The sequence below is a fragment of the Nelumbo lutea genome, chromosome 3, assembly GCF_056320005.1.
Source record: "Nelumbo lutea isolate HS-2025 chromosome 3, American lotus-T2T, whole genome shotgun sequence".
In the NCBI taxonomy this organism is placed as follows: Eukaryota; Viridiplantae; Streptophyta; class Magnoliopsida; order Proteales; family Nelumbonaceae; genus Nelumbo; species Nelumbo lutea.
In genome coordinates, this window is record NC_142686.1 from 46,234,095 (window position 1) to 46,257,246 (window position 23,152).

The following is a 23,152-nucleotide window of genomic DNA, read 5'->3' on the forward strand; positions in this document are numbered from 1 at the left end:
CCATTCAAAACTTTTTTGGAATATTCATGTGTAACATCATCTTGTGAGCTACCTCAAGGAGGTGTCTATTTTTTCTTTCTGCATCACCATTTTGTTGTGTTGTTCTTGCGCATGAGCTCCTATGAATAGACCCATGGGAGGCAAAGAACTCATTGAGCTCACCATGGATATATTCTTTTGCATTGTCTGATTGGAAGATTTGTATTTTAACAAGAAATTGCGTAAATACCATCCTCTGGAAGTCTTTCACATTCTTTGGAACTTCATCTCTACTACGCATAGGGAATACCCATGTATAGCGAGAGTAGTGATCGATCAATGTGATAAAGTACTTATATCCGCCCTCAGAGATTATAGTAGTAGGCCCCCATACATCAGAATACACAACATGAAAATGAACACTTGATCTTTTATTATTTGAGTGAAAAGTTGTTCTACATTGTTTGCTCAACTGACACGTTTGACACTAGAACTCTGACATTGAACATGACTTAAATAAAATAGGAAACAAAGACTTTACTATTTCAAAAGAAACATGACCTAACCGACTATGCCACAAAAATTTGACTCTTATTTGATTGACTATGTGACTCCGAGGATGACACTGAGAGACCAGTTTTGCTGTTGAGAATGTAGAGACTATCCATTAGGTTCCCTCTACCAATCGTCCTCCCAGAAGTTAGATCCTGAAAAACACATGAATCAGGAAAAAAGGTTACACTACAGTTCAAAGAGCTTGTGATACTACTAATTGAAAGCAAATTTATAGGAAGTTGAGGGTCATGCAATACACAATTCAGGTTAAGGCCATGGGGAAGAGATATTGATCTTTGGTTTGCAATGGAGGAGAATGATCCATCTGCAAGCCTCACTTTATCCCTTCTTGACAAAAGGCTATAAGTCTAAAACAAGTTCGGCTTACCGGTCATGTGGTTAGAGGCCCCTGAGTCAATGATCTAAGGGGAACCAGTGGTAGTAGTGACATGGAATGCAGAAGCTGCATTACCTGATCTAAGGGGAACCAGTGATGTAGATGCAAAGGAGTACCAGTGACTGAACTATCCATCTGTCGCAAAGCCCTACCATATGACTCCAAGTGGTCTCTGAAGGAATTCATTATATCTTCCTTGGGGTCAGAATTAGTAAGGTGGTCCCGGGTAGTACCGACAACCTGAGTATCTTGGGTTGCCACATGTGCTGCATTATGTGCTGTGTTCATCTTCTTTTGACCTTGCCCTTTACCCTGTTCTTGGTTCTTCACTGATCACTTGGGTTTCTCGTGAATGTCCCAGCATGTGTCACGTGTATGCCGTGAGCACCGACAATGGATACAAAACAACTTGTGTTTATCATCAGCCTTCTTGGTGTCACTTTTCTTCCCCATGTTGTTATTACTCATTGCAGCCAAAGCAACTTGTTGCTCCCCCTCAGTTGTAACCATCACATTTTGCCTTTTTTCTTCCAATTGAACAAGGGCATATACCTCGTGAATCGACGACAACTCTTTGCTTCCTAAGATCTGAACTCTCGAGGGTTCATAGGCAGGGTTCAGTCCCAACAAGAAGGCAAACACACGCTACTGAGAAATCAGCTTCCTGTAGGCCTTAGCATCGTCATCATGTTTCCACTCTATAGCCTGATAATGACCCAATTCTTTCCATGCAGAAGTAAGGGCTGAATAATAGGAAGACAAACTACGATTTCCCTGTTTACAGGTTGAGGATTCAGCTTGCAACTGGTAAACCTTGGTATATTGCCTTTGCTCAGAATAGGTTGTTTTGGCTTGTTCCCAAATCTCACTAGCGGTGTCTGCCCACATAAAGTTCTTCTTCACATCAGGTTCCATGTCTGCAAGGAGCCAAGACATCACCATACTGTTTTCTTGGTCCCACCTATCATGTTCAACTGTCTTACTCTTGGGTTCTTTCACCCTTCCATTTATGTAACCAGCTTTTCCCCTTGCCGTTACATAAAGTTTTACACTTTTAACCCACTCTTGGTAGTTTAGACCATTTAAAAGGGTAATGGGCATGGGAAACATCATGTTTTCATTTCCCATACCAGATGTGCTGCGGGTCGGTGTAACCCTCGATGAAGTTGAATCATAGTTTGCCATAGAGTACTGCTGAATCAGACCAAATCCCACACAACTACACAACAGCCACAATCAGAATACCAACCCTCAAGGAATTTACTTCTGGAATGTGGGAAAAAAAAAACTGCTGAAATCAACTCGGTGATGGTTCAGTCATTAAAACAGCCCAGTAATCAGTCCAACTCCATCCGTTAGAATAGTATACTAGCAGTCCGACTACAGCCCATGCAATCTAACAATCCAGCATCCAAACGAAGGTATAAAACCAAGAAATAAGGCCTTCACACCATTGGCCATAAAAAAAAAAAAAAAAAGAAAAAACAAGAACACATACCCTGTCCAGCACCTGTACGAAGGTGCCAACCAGAAACTAACTTCACAGCATCGAACAGATAAGAAAGGGAGTCTTTTTCTGCATCGCCCTTCTTCTACTAGGGTCTCATTGATATTACGACCAAGGAATAACCCAAAGGAAGAGCCGTAAGTAGTCTGCTAGTGTTGCTCTGTCTTCCACGTCCAAGAAATCAAAGAAGAAAAGAGGATGAAGCAGGTTCAAATGGGAGAAACCGATCCTTGCTCTAATACCATGTTATCATTCATGGAGAGAGAGGGAGACGAGAGAGAGAAAGAGAAGAGGAACATATGATTGAGAGACAAAAAAACCAACTACTTCTGGCTGCCGCTACTTTAGTTATTTATATTAACTTAATGTAAAAGGAATTGGAGATTACAATTATGCCCCTGGTGGCACTCCCTAGAAGCAAACTAATAAGAAAGAAAGAAACTGACTGACAGCATCTTAAGCTGACAACCCACTAACAGCAACTATAAAATAACAATTAAATAATCCTCACAACACCTCTAAACAAGAAATCATTTCGGAACCATGAAATATGATACAGAATTACAGCCACCCAACAAAGGAAAGATTTCCTATCCTGGTTTGAACTTGAAAAATGCAGGGAGTGCAAAAGAAGATTAAGCACAAAAGCATGACCTCCAGAGATGAGACTCCCCATAGGAGAGGGAAACCAAATAGCACAAGTGTAAGGAGAATAGAAGAAAAGATGCATATCAGATTCAATAGCTGAATGACAAAAAGTACAAGTGAATTGGCAAGCAAAACCCCTGGCTTCCAGAATCTCAGAAGAGAGGACAAAGCACCGTAAAACTCTCCAGAAGAAAAGCCTATAACATGGCAGAAGAGGAAGATTCCACACTTTTCTGATGAGGGTTACCATATGTTGGGCCAAGTTAGAACCCCTACCTGACCAAAAAATATTGAATTGCTGAATTTATGGAAAAATTTCCCAGATTTACTAAGACTCCAGTAAAATATATTCCTACCTGGGCTCTACAAATATGGGTGTTGCAAATCATCTCTAATCAATCCCCACCAAAGCACTGCCGAAGGACAGTGACATTCCAACCCCATTCCCATCAATGATGTCAGCCAAAGTTAGGTTAGCCTGGCCGAGAGGAGCTGGCCCCATAGGAGCCAAGAAGCTAGAAGGAAAACTGATCCAACGAACTCCCCAGATACCGACTTAAGAAGAATTTCTAACCCTTAATCCAAGCAAGGGAGAGTTTTCCATTAAAGCTTTTGGAAGGTTTTTCTAGAAAAAGGATGATTTCTTTCTAAACCGAGTAAGAAAAAGATCATTATTTTTAGATATATACATTTTAATAATTGAACCCATACAGAATCACTATGCTCTAGGAAAGACTAAGCAATTTTCAACTGAAAAGCTTTATTAATTTATTTAGCTTTCCTAAGACCAAGGCCCCCTACTGACTTAGGAGAACAAATTGTATCCCAATTAGCCCAGTGCGTTCGTTGGGAATCCCAATTAAAGTTCCACTAAAAGTCCCTTTATTTTTTATAAATTTTTTCATTAGCTTTTTTTTGGGAGTTCAAACATAGACATGACATGATTAGACACAGCTTGGAGAACCGGCTTAGCAAGAACTAGCTTCCCTGCTTGAGATAATGTAGAAGTTTTCCAAGAATTCAATTTTGAAGCCAGATTATCAATCGGAAAGCCTGCATGCTGTGCCTTGCTCTTTTTCCAAAATGTGGGACTCCTAAATAACGGGATTGACAGTCTAGGTTCCCCATTCTCAGCTGTCTCCTAAGCAACCTCTCCCCTTTATGACCAACTCCCTTGCTACAAAACCATACTTTCCACAATTTATGAGCTGGTCAAACATGAGTTGAAATTTGTTAAGGATTTCCAACAAGTTAGCAACCATATCCCTTGAGGCCTGAATGAACAAAAATACATCATCAGCAAAAAATAAGTGGGAAATTGACGGGGTATTCCTCATGTTGAGCAGGCAATAAGTCAATAAGTCAATAAGTCAATATGCAATTATTCTTGGTAAATTATAGACGAGGCCCAGGTTGTTTTCCAGGGAAAATGGCATCTATTCAGTCTATCTGTATCCATGCCTAGGGGACCTTGTGGGCACTTAGTTGTATTGGTGTGGATTTCCTTGATTTCAAGTGGAAGGTGTACTAAATGCATGTTACCTGAAGGGCTGAAACAGTTTTTATTAGAGTACAAGTTTTTATATATTTGGTTTTCATAGTCTTAAGTTCCATCTTGTTGTAGTCCTATTTTATTGTACGTTTTGAAACTAAGAAAAGAGATCTTATGGTTCATTTTCAGATTTTGGGCACACCTATCAATGGCATATTTGTTCACAATATGGACCTGCTACATGCTTTACAAGGAGTATGATAGAGTAGCATTTATGCGGTTACATTATTTGGCATCACGACAACGGCGTGTAGATCAATTCACTGTGAGGATCACTTGAATTTAATTTTTTGCAACTATCGTGGAATGTGGAATAGTTGCACATTGAATGATCATTAAGTAGGATTTCTCACGAGAAAAAGGCTGTGTGCCCTGTCTTAACTTCATTTGTTATCAATTGGGTTATAATTTATGATTGGCATGAAATTGAAAAAGTAATGGAATGATTGCACATTAAATGCTCATCAAACAGTGTTCTTACAATAACCCTTCTATTCCTTACCCCCAGGGATCAAAATTTCATCACATATCGGCTGATACATATCGTACCGGAGCCTTCCCAATATGCCCCTACAGGGAGTTTTTGGGTTGACAAGTGGTTCAGAGGGTAGACTGGCCTTAAACCGGACCCTCTGAACCAGTTTCAAAAAAAAAAAAAAAAACATAAAAAACAGTACCGATACAGGTCGATACGCCCTACCAGTGTATCACCTTATATTGATGTTTTGAACCTTGCTTACCCTACAGACATTGTGGAACCTATGGAAAGACAGACTACAGGACAAAGTTTGATGTGTCTTTTATGGGTCCCTCCTTGTCTAAAAGGTGATAAAAACCAAGAGTTGGATATACTCATTCATTCTTTACTAGCATTCGTGTGTTAAACTTTTCTTCTTTTATCAGTTGAAGAAAAAGGCAATAACCTCATTCAGCTCTGATTATGTAGAAGCAAATTTAATGGCTAATCTCATGCATGATATCAATCTCAGAATACAAATTTAAAAGGTGAATGCATTATGATGTTCTTTGGATACATTCATACAAGTTTATTGAAAACTGTTATCATGGCTGTTACAACCGTTACATAGATGTTTCTTTTTGTATCCATTGTCATTTTATTTTGATTACTTACCATAAAACACAATTTATTAATGATGGAAAGTTTTCCTAGAAAAAGTGCTGAACAAAGTCGAGCTCCCATGTCCAGACGAAGCCAGGGTTTTCTTGTGTACCCGACAGTAGTGAGAGATTATCCTTTAGTTCTCTAAGATGAATTCAACAGATTTCTTCATTGCATCTTGGCTCAGAATTCAGATACCATGTCACCCTATCTAGGGTGTCTGGTATGCAACGAAGAAGAAGATGAATAGATTAGGGGGTGTACTTGAATGAATTTCCCCACTCCCAAAGAGCAATGTTTTATGGAGATGGGCATAGGATATGTACATATACACAAATATCCTTATTAGGAGGGCAAGTTAAAGAAACAAGAAAGACAAGCAAGAAATAAGAAATACATGATATCCTATATTATATATACAGTATTACAGTAGGGCAACTAGGACTGTCAACACTATGGACCTTCATAAGTACCATCTAATTAGTTGAGACATATCTTGCCATAGGTAAGAGACAAAAGTGAAGTCATGGATGTAGTCAAGCTGATTAGATCCTTGTAATAGCTAGTTGTCTCCATGTTAGAATCTTCAAGTTATCTTGTTCTAGAGAAGCTTTGAAGTGTTTTTTTTTATTGGTAGAGTAGCTTTGGAGTACTGCTGCCAAGATTACATTATGGACCCATTTAGGAGGGCTGAGCTGAAGATTCAGCTAGGCTGGTTCAGCTGCTTTGAAGAACTCCAGATAAGCTAATGTTGAAGCAGACAGCCTTTCAAATGACTGACTGACAGCAGATTTTGTCTCTCTGGATTTTTCACCAAATGTAGCTTATAGGCTGTCCGAATGGGCTCCACCTCAAAAAGCCAGAAGCTGCTGTGTTTCAGCCCTCCTAAATGGGCGCTATTTCTTTTCAGGTAAGCTAGCTGGTGGTAAGTAACCTTTTTTTGGTTGAGTGGTAAAATCTTGGGCTGGAAAGTGTGAAAATGTGGATTTGAGTCCGAGAGTGGCCACTATGCCAAAGTTTAGGACTGTATCTGGTCTACCCCTTCTAAGACCCCAGAAAGCTAGGACCAACATTGGGTAATGGCCTTTAAGCTAGCTGGTGGTAGCTGGAGGATGAGTGTTGGAGTGTTTAGTTTGCATGAGGAGTGGAGTTGCTTCAAGCAGAAAAATTATGACTTAGGAATTTTAATGTATATAAGGAATCTCTTATAAGTGAGAGTGAGAGAGAGAGAGAGAGAGAAAATTTGGCATGCGGTTTGTTGAACCTAATATTTTCTGTTCTCTACTTGTTCTCCCTTCTTTTTTTCCCTTATTTATTTGTTATTCATGACAAGAAATAGAATGGTGAGAATCATTGTTAAACGTGAGTGACAATAACATAATGTTCCTCCATGCATATGCTAATTTGTGAAGGATGAACATCATTATATTGTAATGGTCTAATGGAGGATGACAGATGTGATTGTGTACTCCTACAGAAGCATCTGGAAAGGGAGAACGTGAGAAGGCCTGAGGATAGGGAGGCTGAATCCGCTAAGGGCAATAATTGAACAAAGCCCCCTGAAACTGCAGGCAGGATTGCCCAGAGAAGGATCTTACCCTCAAAAATCAATCACTAAAAAAGAGATGATGGATTGCATTTTGCAATCCCTCCTTAGTCCTGCAAACCCTTTTTTGAGCCTTACTTTTCCTCTTTCTTTTGTTACCTTTGGTGAGTTCTAAAATTGTAGAACACTATAACAATACATGAGTAAATATGCATTCTTAATATGGATCTTTTTTATAATATCATGCATTCTGAATAAGAGTTTAACTTTATTATTACTTTGTACTTGTAGCAATGATCATGTAACGAAATTTATACTACATAGTTGTTGGGGGCATTTCCCTTTTTATTGGAAGTTCATAAGCAATGCTGCTTTCCATCTGGATATATGCAGGTAGTGGTTAGAAATGTACCTCATGTTTCTGGTCACTCAATATCACAAAGTGTGGACCATTTTTTCCAAACTAACCATCCAAATCATTATCTTGGTCACCAGGTATTACAATTCTTGTTATTTAGACTTATGTATGCATGTATATATGCATTTATCTTGTTGCATTGTATAATTTATTCAAGGGGGTACTTATTCTTAATTCAGGCTGTGTATAATGCAAATAAATTTGCCAAACTTGTGAAACAAAGAGAAAGGCTCCAAAATTGGCTGGATTATAACCAACTTAAGTATGAAAGAAATCCAGAAAAGAGGCCGACTAGAAAGGTATAGACTTAAAATAGTTTTGAAGCCCTTTTTTACTTGGATATTTATGTCCATAAAACCTAGTTGGTTTTAGAGTGTGTGCAGAACTTTGATAAAATGGCTTATATACCTTCTTACATTTCAGACAGGATTTCTAGGCCTTTGGGGTGAAAGAGTGGATTCAATTGAATTTTATAAGCAAAAGATGAAGGATCTTGACAAAAGGGTAAGTTGTCACTTGATTCCTTGATTTTACATGACGTATGATAGCTCTTATATTTATTAGATGCCTTCGTAATAGGATCAATGTGTATAACTGTGATAACTTGATTGAAAGATCAAATGATCTTCTGGAATCCTTTTTATCAATGTTCTTTGCTTCAGATGGCATTGGAACGCCAGACGATTCTCAAGGATCCAAAATCTATAATGCCAGTAGCTTTTGTTTCATTCAATTCGCGATGGGGGACTGCTGTATGTGCACAGACACAACAGAGCAAGAATCCTACACTATGGCTTACTAATTGGGCTCCAGAACCACGTGATGTGTATTGGAGGAATCTTGCTATACCATTTATGTCTCTGAGCATCCGGAAGCTTGTAATATCAATATCACTGTTTGCATTGGTGTTCTTTTACATGATACCCATTGCTTTTGTCCAATCGCTTGCAAATCTTGAGGGTCTTGAAAGGGTTGCTCCTTGGATCAGACCAGTCATAGAATTGTAAGTAACTTCTACACATGGTCTGAAGTTAAGTGCTTGTGCATTTCTAGTGAGGGTCAACTAAAAGTCTGCAATGGTTTGGTGTTGAGATAAAATTTTATAGGTAATGAATGGTTATATTAAATATGCGCCTGATACAATATATCCTAGCATCCTAAATGATAAAGAAAAGAACAAAAGAAATTTCACATTATGCTTCTTTTTTCTGCCCTACATTAGTGCTTCACAGTATCAGCCCATTGTCTCCTTGTATCTTTTTCTGTGTTGTCCTTAAGCTCTTTCAGAACTGGTAAACCCATAATGTATAGGCACACATCTTTGTATTTTCTTTTTATGGCTTTTGAGTTGGCCTAAAATATCCTCCTATTTCTTTCTTGCCATATCCTCCAAACGACTACATTGTGCTGACATAAACTTCATTTCATTGCTTGATAACTATTAGGCAGGCATAATGGTGTAGGACTGCTTGCTCTGGTACCAATTGATGTGGGGCATGAATGACCAAAAGAGGAACTTAGGAGGGTTAGGGTGGGCTTAGGAGTGATTTAGGACAATAAACAAAAATTGGCTATGGCAGAAAAATCCATGGGCTTGAATGCAAAAATTGTAATTTATCCCAGAATGGTGAAAATTTTCAAAATGGTAATTATAGGTCTGAGATAGGAACTATTTAGTGAAATTTTATAGATGGGGTTAGAATGGATAGTTGTAGGGGGTGATCAAGTTTGGTCTGATTTTAGGTACTGTTGGAATAATGTTAGAATAACTTAGTTGCAGTTGTTAGGGCCTGTTTGTCTAATTAAAGTGTTTTTTTTTATTTCGTTTTTTATTTCTGTTATGTTTGTTATTGTACTCAGGGGCACAAGGGTCTTTTCCCTTGTTATTTCTGTCGCCCTATATATATTAAATAAACACTGGCGCCGCCAGTACTGTTGCATTGCAAACTCTCTCTTTTCTTTTCTCTTCTCTTCTCTTCTCTTCTCTCCTCTTCCACCTATCTCTGGCCGGCTACACTGCCAAGAGGTACATTTTGCATGAAACTATGATTTTTTTTTGGATTGGGAGAAAAACTCAAAAACTAAGAAATCAAGGATTCCAAGTGAAATTTAGGAATGGTTTTTGGATGGATGAAATGATGTAAGGATGTATGGGGGGTGTCCAAATATGGGATGGATTGGAGATGGTTTGTCACAGAATGATGAAAATAGAATGGGAAAATATTGGGTTTTGACGAAAATTAAATGACAAATCACCTAGATAAGTTCTATCTTTGAGAACTTTGAATGAATGTAATTTGATGAATAACTTATGGCTATTGATGGCTGTAATGGTTTCTTGAAGGATTAAAGAGAAAATAAAGAGAGAATGAAGAGAGAGAAAATCCAGAATCACTCAACAAAGTTCCTAGAATTTGCTCTAGGGCATGGGAGTCACTCACCACACGTAGTATATTATCTGTAATATCTCAAATAAACTCCATTTGTTTATCACATCCATGTTTTTTGCACTTTAACATATATACATAGTATATAAGTGACAAGGAAAAACAGAAATTACAGAATTGTACTATCATAAGAAAATAACTCCTAAGCTACTTAACCAACGGGCTTGAAATTATAACAACAAAATGACTATACAAATCAAACTGCTAGGCTAAACCCCACTTACAACATATAAAATGACGAAAATACTCCTACTGTGTAAAAAATACATGAAGGTTTCAAAGCATTTCAGTTTTGGCTTATTTTCTCTTGTATCACACAACTCTGCAAGTAGAGAGAGAGAGAGAGAGATTATGAATACTGGTTCTCTAAAAATGTCAAGAAAGCTGGCCCATGGTCTGGGAATCCAATGAAAGGAGATGCAAAAACAGCTTAAACAAGTAGACTATCCTACAAGTAGAAGATAAAAATTCCGAATACAATAACTACTCATAATCTAACCCTAGCATAATTATACACCATGTAATTAGCAAACCTTGGGAAATGAAGGCTCCTTTCTCAATGATAAAATCTGTCTCCCAATGCCACTAAAACCAATTTTCATCCATCAAATGATCACATAGGGTCCTCTGACTCTTAATTTAATTAGTAATTATATCAAGAATTTTATTAATCAAAAGTGGTGATAGAGAATGATTACACCAATTAACTTGGAAGATATAGCCTGATCACTCAATGCTGTCAGGCTAGGATGGACATAACATGTCAATTAATCTCTTCTTTTCAACAGCTTCTTTCTCTGGGAATTTAGTCAAGACAGGACTAAATCTAGCTGCTTGGTCTAGAAGAGCCTATTGCTTTATGAGCCCTTGGATACTCAGGGCTTGACCATGGTGCATAAAAAGGTGGAGTAGAGGCTACATGCTTAGTTGCAATATGCCTTGGCTAGGTCCATCCATAGGCCCTCAGGCAAGTACCATGCAAATTGCCAATACATGAAATTGTGTTGACTTATTATTCGTATTTACCTTTGAGTTACATGGTTTTCTGAAGAAAACCTTATTTTTGAATCGTCCTAGTTGATTTGTTTAAACCCTATTCCTTCTTCTGGCTTGAACACGTCTTCATATGAGCATTACAAACATTTTACTGAATCTCTTGATAGAATATCTACAAGACAGTATTTTCTTCTGTTTTTTTTACAAATGTTGACTATGGATACTTGTATTATTATGCAGGAAGATCATCAAATCATTCCTCCAGGGTTTCCTTCCTGGTCTAGCTCTTAAGATTTTCATGTACATTCTTCCTATTATTCTAAAGATAATGTCAAAAGTCGAAGGCCATTTATCAATATCAACAATTGAAAGAAGTACGGCGGCTAAATATTACTATTTTATGTTGGTAAATGTCTTCTTGGGAAGCATAGTTACTGGAACTGCTTTTGAGCAACTTGATTCTTTCCTTCATCAATCACCTACCCAGTAATATTTCTTATCCCTCTGATGGACTTTCTCTAGTGAATTAAGAAGTTCTATGTTCTTGTTTGCTGTTTTGCTATTCTACTTTCATTCTACAATGTAAAGTACCTGTAGAATATTGATGTTGGGAAGAAAACATTGTGCATTTAAGCAAAGATAATATAACATCTTGGTTAAGGAACCAATCTTCTTGGGTCAACTGAGTAGCATTATAACCTTGAAAAACTGAAATGTGAAAGTTTCTCATCTAGAAATGGTTATTTTTATGGTCTAATTTTGCTTTTGTATTTAAACTATCCTCTAATTCATTAACTCATAACACACTTTTTTTAATTTTCTTTTATTGTTAGTAGGACTCATATTAATTATTAGAAGCTTGATTTTGAATTTGAAGTGGATAGTGCTTGTGGTTGGGGGTAGCATGTCAATATCAATATGATAGGCAACTTAGGGTTGAATACAGTACGAAGTCTTTCACATCTGAGGAGGCATCTGTCAACAAGTTAACTATTGTTTACTAAGCTTTAGTGCACACGAGTCTTCATCATTTGCCTTTTGTTGTGCTTCCCAGAATTCTAATGTTATCAAGAAATGATTGCAGAATTTCTGCTGACTTTATTCAAGTGACTTTCTTTCCTAATTCTTGATACATTCCCAATTTCCAACTAAAACAACTAAAAATATCTTTACAACTAAGTGTTAATATGAGTGACTAGGCAATTGTAACATTGAAAAAGTGACCATGGGATGTAGAAATTTTCAATTTAAAGAAACAAATTTCAAGAGAACTGATAGTAAACTAAATCTAGGTAATGGTTCAACCATAGTTTTCAGCTTTGTGTTAAGCCAAATGTTTAAACTGAAACATTTTGGTTTTAATGACATTCAAATTGAAGCAGTTGTAAAAAATAATATATCTATTACATTTTGATCAAACTGTGTTTTGTTTAGTTAGTGTTGACTGGAATATTCTATTCTTAGAGCTTCATAACTTGGTTTGGGCATCCATTTTCTTGGTTTGGGAATTCATACATACATATATTCTTTTAAAACCTTCTTTTTGCTAACTCCTATATTACAAATGGTTGAGTCCTTGATATGTTTGTCTTTTTCACAGAATCCCTAGAACCATTGGGGTTTCAATACCAATGAAGGCCACATTTTTTATTACATATATAATGGTTGATGGTTGGGCTGGTATTGCAAGTGAGATTTTCCGACTGAAGAAACTTGTGATATTTCACCTTAAGAACATGTTCCTAGTTAAAACAGAAAGAGACAAAGAGAAGGCAATGGACCCTGGAAGTGTGAAACTCTCAGAGACTCTGCCAACCCTCCAGCTATATTTCCTTCTTGGGATTGTGTATGCTGTGGTCACTCCAATCCTTCTTCCTTTCATACTCGTGTTCTTTGGATTTGCATACCTTGTTTACCGGCATCAGGTCGCTAAATTCTCACTGCTTGGTTTTGTTTTCCTTCATGATTTATCTCTATTGTTCTTGTTAATTAAGCAGTTTCAGAAAAATACATGATGGAATTGGTTGAAACTTTTCTTTAAAAACAGAGTAGCAATTTGGATGTGGTATTCTTGCAAAACAAATTAATCTGTATTCTAGCAAATTTACTTTATATTTTGACTCTTTCCTGCTTTGACTTCTGGTAATGGAGTTTGTTTGTTGGATCTTGTAGATAATTAATGTGTATAATCAACAATATGAGAGTGTTGCTGCATTCTGGCCACATGTCCATAACCGCATAATTGCAAGTTTGTTGATATCTCACCTTCTTCTAATGGGCCTTCTCAGCACAAAAAAGGCTGCTAACTCTACCCCTCTACTTGTTGTACTACCTATATTAACTTTGTGGTTCCACAAATACTGCAAAAGTCGCTTTGAACCTGCATTCAGAAGATACCCACTGGAGGTAAGCTCCATAGAATGCTGTATGTATTTTATTTCATTTGCGCTATGTTTCTATAAGGAAGTAAATTGAATATCGTTTCTCAGGAGTCAGGAGTTGCAGGGAAATGCCATTTTAAATTTTTATTTATGAAAATTTTGGTTTCTATCCTGATCAATGACAACTAAAATGGACATATTGTAGTTTGTTGTACTGGTCTCCAATTTCCAATATAATGCAGGCCTCTTTTACATGGATGAAGATTTCCACTATTATCTAATCTGTGGTTACCATACAGAAAGACATGATACCGGAAGGGCTATGACCAATCAACCCCCTCCCCCCCCCCCCAAAAAAAAAAAAAAAAACACAATGAATTTGATAAAAAACTACCTGATTGGTTACCACATTTATGATACCAGTTTGATTGGTTACAAGTTTTCCTCACATCATAGTCGAACTCTTAAGTTACAAGTGTCATTCCTCATATGAGGAGGAGAGGGTACTTACTACTGTCAAAGTTGGCCATCACGGTGGACGTCAGCATCTTTGTTGCTGTGACACGTGGAAATTGGCATTAAGCTCTCCCTCTCTCTCTCATATACACACACATCTAAATCCTTGGCAGCGATGGGAGTCTGCTGCATCGCTGACTGTGTTCACTTTGTTACTGTTTTTTTTAATAGAAAAAGTAAAAATTTCATTACAAGGAAAAAATTAGAACCTGATTAGGTGTTAAGGAAAATACTTACAAGTAATGCAACAACAGAAAAAAAAAATAATAATGAGGACCAGTCGTCCAAATTACATATATGTAATCATTTATCAAAAAAAAAATTACATATATGTAATCCCAACACCTCTCAATGTCTGTCCCCAAGATTTTCTTTCTTGTGTAAATTCAGGTAACACCAAAACCCAATCTGAGACAGATTTTCCAACAGCCACCACTAGTCTATATTCCAAATTCCAGGCCTTGTCTTCTATTCCTTTCCTTCCAAATACCCAAATATTCCAAAATATGGCAAATGATATACAGCTCCAAATCAATCTGGCCATCTTGCTACTTCCAAGTCTTGGCCATTGGAAGGAGTACAAATACAAATATGTACAGTATAAAAATACATACGTAATAATACCAAGTATATGGTTTTGCACATTACATATTTGTATTTGTGCTCCTTCCAAACAGAGCCTAAAGAAAAGATCTCTGCAGGAGACCTTGGCTGAAAGTTCCTAACCCCAAACAGTGTTGTGAAGAGTTTTCAGATGAACCCAGAAATTTTACTGGAAATGAATAGATGGCTGACTGATTCCTGTTCTTTACGTATTTGTTGCTGCTCGTTTTGCTATCATGTCATTGTCATCATGATCTCTCTCTCTCTCTATGGTTTTTTGTACATTACCAGGTCTGGAGTAACAGACCTATCTTCTATTCAAGTTGACCAGTTGAATGGGCTGACTGGATAGGTTAATGACGAATCACAGACATTGATAGAATTTGTATTACCCAGATTGGTAGTCAAAAAAGTTGAGGGAGCAGTGTCCATGCCAAGGTTTTGAAGTAACTTGTATCCATCATTGCTAAAATGGCATGTTTCACCGTACTTGTTTTTTATTTTGACCTTTAAATATATCAAAATAATATTCTTTTGTTCCATTGTTTTAGGTTTGTGTTATGTGTTGCTTGCTTTATACTTAACTGGGTGTGCTATTGCTCATTTTTGATGAATTGTTCTGTTATTGACTTATTTCTCTTGGTTATTTTAGGAGGCCATGGCAAAGGACACAGCGGAGAGAGCTTCAGAACCGGACCTAAACTTAAAATCTTACTTGGCTGATGCATACCTGCACCCTATTTTCCGGTCATATGAAGAAATGGAGTTATTAGAAGTTAGAGTAGACAAGAATCAACCTCACATGACTAGTTGACTACCCATCAATGAGCGAACTATATTCCCCCTCCCTACCTCCTTATGTTTAACATCATGAGAAGGAGCCATGAATCGGAAACTTTGATGCCTGCAAGGTCCCAAGCCTTCTTCCTGTAATTTTAGTTTCATTCAGTTTAAAACTTTTAATGTAAACGAGTAGTAATAACCTTTCATTCAGTTTAAAACTTGAAAGTGATCATAGGATTGAGATGCTCCAGTTCTTGTAATTGTATATTAATAGAATAATCCATATTTTATGTAGTTTCGGTTATGTTACTCTTTTCTTGAACTTCGCTCCAGATCTTATGGCAGAAACGCTTTTGAGTATTTTATCATTTTAGGCTCAATATATTTGTACTGTACATATTCATATTTGTATCCCTTCCAAATGAAGTTTTAAGCTCAGTTTGGAAGGAGTACAAATACAAATAAAATAATACAAAATGTAACGTTTCACACTCTACATATTTGTATTTATACTTTTTCCAAACTGAGCCTTAGGTATTCCGTGACCTCGTCTCAATATATACAGGGGCTAAAGCTCAGTTTGGAAGTACAAATACAAATATGTATAGTACAAATACATACAAAATATAAGTTTTTACACTCTACATATTTATATTTGAACTCCTTCCAAAATGAGCTTAAAATATAATTGTAACTTGATTGTAGAATTTGCCTGCTTTGAATGGTTGTTGAGAGTTTTTGGACGTCCTTGGTATTATTCACATGTATACAGATTTGATGAATGAAAGGTATTATTATTTACGAGTGGCCACAATACGAATAGAGAGAGTTGTATCAGCGTGACGGGCCGTATGTCTCAGATACTAGCTTGATATATGTACGGCCTGTGAAAATATAGCCGTTGGGGGCTTTTTTTTTGGGTATTTTGACTAAAAAACCCACCAATAGCTATAAACCAGTATTTATGTATTTTGGATCATGGGGAAATGATCAAAAGTCAAATAACATATATAACATATGAATTTAAGTTAAATAATGTATAAATCTTTAAAATGATCAAAAGTCAAATAACATATAATCCTTTAAAATGATCAAAGTACACTTTTTAATAGTCACAAATAAATAGTTTTTGGAGGGTATGTTGGTCAAATTAATTCCTGAATTTTTATAAATACCCCTCCCTACTCTCCTTCATTCTCACAACAACTCTCATATTCTGTTACATATTTTTTTTCCTTTTTGAACCCCTAAATTTACTCCTTGGTGGTGGAGCAGCCACCTAAATTCTCATATTCTATTACTCTTTACAATTTACACACTCATATTTCCTAATTTTCTCAATTTTAATTTTTTATTCCAATCTCCAAGTTTTAGCAAGGAGCTTGCCTTAAGTGTTTTAGGTTTGCAAACGAAAGATTGCAAATTGGGAGGCTTTGAAAGCTTATTAGTTGAAATCAATGATATTAGCTGTCGGACTAAGTAGTAGACTATTTCTTTTTAATTTTAATTTTCATTACAATGGTCGGCTCTTCCTAAACTCCTTTTTGTTTTGTTGATGAAGCCCAATATCAGTATGACAACACTAAAAATATCAATGTCAGTAATGTTGCTTTAAATATGGCTTCTCCAAGTGGTGCTATTATTAGTAATGCCAAGTCTACTAGTAAGAAAAGGACTAGCAATGTCTAGAACATGTTTAATATTGAGAAAATCCCTAAAAAGAGAAGAGTAGTTTGTAAAAATTGCAAGCATGATTTCAGCTACTAGAGTAGTGGTGGCATTGGTCATTTGTCTATACATGGCACCTCAATTGAGACAGGGTGATGACTCAAACCAAAGGCAGATTTCTAATGGGGTGTTTGGTAATTTTCAATATTCTCAAGAGAAAATGAGACAAGAATTAACTAAATATATTGTCCATGTTGAATAACCCTTTATTTTTTCTGAAGAATCTAGGTTAGAAATTTTTTTGCAACGTTCTATTAATCCTTAATTTAGAAAATTTTTAGGAATACAACTAGAAATGACGCTTAAACAAGATTTAATTTTAATTCTTTTTAATTAATTTAGATTCTAAAATATCTCTTACATCTGCTATATGGACATCCAAATATAACATTAGTTATATTTGTGTTGTTGCACATTTTATTAATCAAGATTGGAATTTGCAAAAGAGAATTTTTATGTTTTACTAAACTTAAATGGACACATATTAGCATTGAAATTTTGGAAGTATTTTAAATACTTTATATGAATGTAAGTTGAAAATATTTTTTTATTATTTTTTATAATGCTAGTAATAATGATTTTACTATAAATGTGTTAAAAAATCAATTAAAACTAATTTTTAATGAAAAATGATTTCATATGAGGTGTGCATGTCACGTAATTAAATTTGTGTACAAGATTCATTAGAATTTATTTCACCCTATATTAAGAAAGTTAGAATTTGTATTATGTATGTTAGAACTTCATGGGTTAGAAAACAAGAATTTAAAAATTTATGTAAAAAATATGAAAAAAATAAAAAATATAAAAGATTGTGTTAAATGCACAACATAAGTGGAACTTAACATATTCAATGTTAGAATGTTGTTTATCATGTAAAGATGTTTTAATAAGTTTTCATTGAAAAAATGTCCAATGATTACATAGCTGATGAAGATTTGGAAGTTGCAATTTGTGTAAAAGATTTTTTATAAATTTTTTATGATGCAACTAATTTATTTTCAAGAGCACATAATTCTACTTTATGTTTATTAGTTAATAAATTATTTATAATTAGTTATTTTTTTCAAAATAAATTCTACAAACAAAATTTAAAAAATATTAGAAAAATATTTCTCCTTCATATTGTTTAGCTATAAATTTTGATCCAAGAATTAGAAAGACCAGGTTTAGATGTTTTACTTGATGTTTATCATATAAATATGATAACTCAAATTGGAACAAAAAAAGATGATGAAATTAATACTTTATTATTTCAAATGTATTAAATGTATAAATCCCAAAACTTCAATAAGAAATAGGATAAGTTTAACAACTACACAATGTAAAGTGGTAGTGGACCATAATAAGTAGAGGAAGCTAGGCAACAATCAATTGCCACCTTTTCTTTAAGTTCATAATTTAGTGAACTTCAATTTTATGTGCAACAATCAGTTCATAATCCAGGTCCATTATATTTTTTTTCAATTTTATCATTTTATTTGTTCAATTACATTGTATTATTTTTCAATGTAATTTTTATCTTTTTTTATACACTAAATTTGAAATGAAATAAAATTTTCACAGATTTTCCAGCATATTATCTATTTTTCCTATTCATGTTAATTTTTTGTTGTTAAAATAGGCCCCGCCTGCTATGGGCTTGGTTCTTCAAGCTTAACACTGGCTTGACTCAGCATGATTGGGAGCAGGGCCATGGGCTGTACCGGGCCTGACCTAGGAGGGGGACTGTGCTGCCTAGGCATAGATTACGTGTGGGCTGCCTACAATCCGGTGGTAGAGGGGTCAAATTTACCAATGTTTCGGTTCTCCAATGTATGTTTATTACTTTTTAGGTCCCCGTCAAAAGAAAACCCTACCTCCGCCCCTGTATATATTTGAACACCGCCTCTCCGTCATTTTTCTTTTTCTTTCTTGTACCTTTATTTATTTATGGGATATTATAAAAAAATTCACCATGACTTTTAAAAACATCCCGTGAGTTTTATTGGGAATAATTACTTAAGCTATCCTTGAACTAACTGACATTACTTAAAGTACCCCTCCCCTTTAAAACCCTATTTAAGATACCCTTAAACCTTAAGAAATTTAACTTATAAGTGCCCTTCCGTTATTTGACGGTGAGAAATTGCATATGTGTGACATCACGTGATGCATTTACAAACCCCTACTCTGTCAAGTCGAGGCAAGGAAGCCAAAGACAATCCAAGCGAAGAGTCCAGATCTCTTGCCCATACAAATTCTGTTCCTGTCTACCCACATAATATTGCAGCTAAGCATGGAGAACATCTCATCCTCCTATATAGTATTATGTAGGGGAGATGTTCCCAGTTCATGGGAGTAGTGTGTTGTGGGTAGGAGATCCGGAGTCCCGAGCGAAGGCCAAAACCGCTAGCACCTACTTCTTTTTCTCCAACTGCAGCCATCAGGAAGAGTTGCCTCTTACAAAAACCGGCAACAATCAATTGCCAATATGGCTCTGGTTTTGGATTACCTGTGGGATAGAAGAAGGGAGGGGAGAGAGAGAGAGGCCAATCACGTGGCTTTGGTTTGGTGGTTTGTGTTTGAAAATGGAGCATGAGAGGGTAGGAAAAGAAAATGAGAGAAGGTATGTTTTAAAAATTTAAAGAACAATTAAGGGTAAATGAGTCTTTTTATCTAATTTAACAACACTTCACTGACCAAACCTTAAGGGTACTTTAAGTAGGGCTTTAAACCTTACGGTACTTGATTAATTGCAAAATAGTTTAGGGGTATTTTAAGTAATTATCTTGTTTTATTGTCTAAAATTCACCAGGTTTTCATTAAATCATCCTTAGTGCTTATTAATAGAAGTTGTTAGTGTAAGCATTTAAAGGCTAATCAACCTTATCAAATATTCGGGCAATTTCCTTAAACTATACCTATTGTTTGCGAACTTAATTAAGTATATCCTTACTGTTTGACTATTGTCTAATAGTATTCCTATTGTTTCGGAAAATTACCATTATTGTTAAAATATTGACGGAAGGGATGAAATGGCCATTTTGCCCTTAAATCAAATTCGAAGCTCCACCGCTGCAACTTCTAACAACAGTGGTCCTCCTCTCTCTCTCTTTCATTCCCGAGATTTGGGCCGGATCCTCCGTGTACAGTTCCTTTACAAGGACAATAAATGCTTTCAATGTCGTAGTCCAGGTTCTTTATGATTTCATGACAGGGTGAACGAACAAAACCAAAAGGGAGCCATTTTGGTTTCTATAAGGGTTTCTACCAGAGCCCTTGTAGAGAAGGGCGTAGTCCTGGAACTTCATCAATATGAGGGATCTCTCAAAATAGAAAAGGGTGGGTAGGGCTTCTACAAGAGCCCTTGTAGAAGGAGATAAACAAACATACACCTTTGTTTCAGGGTGGGGCCACCCTCCCTCCTACGATTCCCAGCCCATGGTAGTGGTGATTATGGCAGTGGCGGCAGTTACAATGGTTTCCATGATAGTTGTTAAATACCGTAACAGATGAAGGGGATGTGAGAGAGAGAGAGAGAGCACTACCCCGTCTCTGAAATTGAAGGAATGCCTGCCATTTCCAAGGCAGCTATGACAGAAACAACCGAATAAACAAAAGGATGAAACCTTATATGGGCTAATCCGCCCTAGCCCATTATGGGCTGGGGCATCCAGCCCACGGGCACCAACAGGGGTCCAATCTAGCGTAGCAGGGGCTACCCTGCTCCCATCGCACAAGGCCAACCGCAGAGCGCCCCAGCATCTTAGCAGGTACCCGCTATCTGCCTTCGTATAGTACTCATCTGGGGCGTCTATCTCCACCTACCTCCAGGAAGTCCAAGTATAAAAATGAGGTACCCCCCTCAGGTAAAGGATCTGATCTTGGAACCTTAGTAGCCCTAGGCATACTTCTGACTAGGAGCCTAGTGCCTACGAACGACCTCATCCGAGCTCTTGTTTGCACCAGACCCCCTCTTTACTCCTTGTACTAACTTGATTGTCGGAGCCTTTGCCTCAGGTTCTCACCCGAGGTCTCTGACATCTCCTATCTTGCAAAACATCCTAACCTCTTCCGGACGCCTCACCTCGGCTACTAGCCTCGTATAAGGGAACTTTGCCTTAGCTATGAGCCCTCAGCCCCCTTGACCTCTAGGAGACCATTCCCCTCGGCATCCATTCCTTCACCTCGGATCACGCCCTCCAGAGCCTCGGAGCCCTCAGCTCTCCACCAGAGCTCAACAATGAATTGACTTTGTTGCCCTAGGCCAATTTGAGTGTCAAGAATTGGTGCTGTTTGTGGGAAATGTCACTAAGACACTCCCATCTAACTTAAACCTTGAAATTCTTGAGCACTGATCACCATGGTACAAAGAGCCAGGAACACTCAAAACATTGTCACTCATGAAAAGTTCCAGGCGGTCCTTGATCGCCTAGACCACCTCACAAGGCACGTGGAGCAAGTTTGCCCCTAGGCTGGAGGTCCCCCTCGGGGCGACCGCCCCATCGGGGGATCAGAACTCTTGAGCTAATGAGAGCATGTCCAGCCACCAGCCCTCGGCCTAGCCGACCCCCAACCGGTCGAGCCTACAGAGTTTGGTAGCAGTTGGCCTGCAAGCCCAACACACAGGAATGGAAAACCTATTAACCAAAGGGAAGAAGAGCAAGAGCAGTCCAAAAACAGCCACCAACCCTTTGAACAACATCACCGCCACAGGAGGTAGAACCCTCAAGAAAAAGGCAGGCGCTTCATCCATTGTAGCACCCACTCAAGGGCCGAGGGCCGATGCCACGCCTCTCTCCCACCAGACGAGAAGTGTGCAGTCCAGCCTTGGAGCACTCTGAGGTCCATGCCGACCCCCATCAAGACAAAGATTGGAGGTAGGCTCTGCCCAACCCTCAGATTACGGAACTACGAGCCAAACTCGGGTCTATCAAGGATGAGCTCTGCTAAGTTCAAGAGAGCCGAGTTAACGCCTCGACCAACTAGAGTAATCTGATGAGGAGGATAGACGCTTCACCCTAGATATCATCTCTGAGCTTCTCCCACAGCACTTCAAGGCTCCCATGTTGGAAATGTACGATGGGAACTCAGACCCCGAGGACCACCTAGAGAGTTTTAGAGTGCTCATGATACTCTATGGGTATTTCGACGCCTTGATGTGCTGGACTTTCTATACCACTTTCAATGGGGCCGCCCATCGTTGGTTGTCCAGTCTCCTGCTTCGGTCGTTCAGCTCATGGGAGCAGTTCGCCAATCTATTCCTTGCTCACTTCATTAGCAACAGACGATGCCAGAAGAGCATGGTCTCGCTAATGTCCATTGATAACTCTACATTTTGATGCCTTAAGGTCATCATTTCAGGGGCATTTTCGACCTTAGAATAGTCAAGATGTGTCATTTTCCTAGTTAAATGCAATGTTGTGGCCTCCAAGTGTCTTTATGCAAATTCTAGAAAAAACTGGGAAGTTTTCATGGCTGAAATACAGATTTTGGGAAGTTGGTGTGAAATCCAACTGAGAGAGGGGGTGTTTTTGTGAAAAACTAAAAGCAAGAGGGTGCCTCCTACTATATTAGCATGCTCCTCATGCCTTAGCAAACCCTAGGGTGCCTTTTAACCCATTCTTTTCACTCTTAACAAACCCTACCTGCCCCTAATTGCTAAATCCTCACCTTCCAATCTCCTAGCTGCTAAGCAGGAGGGCACTCTCTTTTTAGCATTCTAACCCTAGAAGCCACCTAACTTCTAATCTTCACCATTCAACCTTTAGCCATTAAATCTCAGCCTTACATAATATTGGGTGCCTTCTCTTTTTCTTCTCAGCCTTAGGATCACCCTAGAACCATCCTAACCCTTCATTTTAAACCCTAGGGCACCCATATTTTTGATAAAACTCAGTTGCCACCCCCTCTTTCTCTCTAATTCTAGTTATATCCACCATTCTTTATAAAAAGGACCCCAAGGGCCCTGGAGAAGGGGTTGGTCAATTCACC

The 23,152-nt window shown here is 37.5% G+C and overlaps 1 protein-coding gene across 2 annotated transcripts in view; it reads left to right on the plus strand.

Annotated features, from left to right (window-relative positions):
* The window catches only part of LOC148864707 (hyperosmolality-gated Ca2+ permeable channel 1.8-like), a 66,051-nt gene extending 50,294 nt beyond the window's left edge, over window positions 1-15,757 (plus strand). For both annotated transcript variants that reach the window (XM_088974416.1, XM_088974417.1), the window contains 9 exons: window positions 4,768-4,903; window positions 7,698-7,799; window positions 7,902-8,021; window positions 8,146-8,226; window positions 8,385-8,725; window positions 11,406-11,651; window positions 12,766-13,090; window positions 13,338-13,571; window positions 15,318-15,757. In XM_088974416.1, the coding sequence (XP_088830542.1) occupies window positions 4,768-4,903; window positions 7,698-7,799; window positions 7,902-8,021; window positions 8,146-8,226; window positions 8,385-8,725; window positions 11,406-11,651; window positions 12,766-13,090; window positions 13,338-13,571; window positions 15,318-15,479 (1,747 nt within the window). In that variant the 3' untranslated portion in view covers window positions 15,480-15,757. The remainder of the gene's footprint in view (window positions 1-4,767; window positions 4,904-7,697; window positions 7,800-7,901; window positions 8,022-8,145; window positions 8,227-8,384; window positions 8,726-11,405; window positions 11,652-12,765; window positions 13,091-13,337; window positions 13,572-15,317) is intronic.
* The last annotated feature ends 7,395 nt before the right edge of the window (window positions 15,758-23,152 follow it).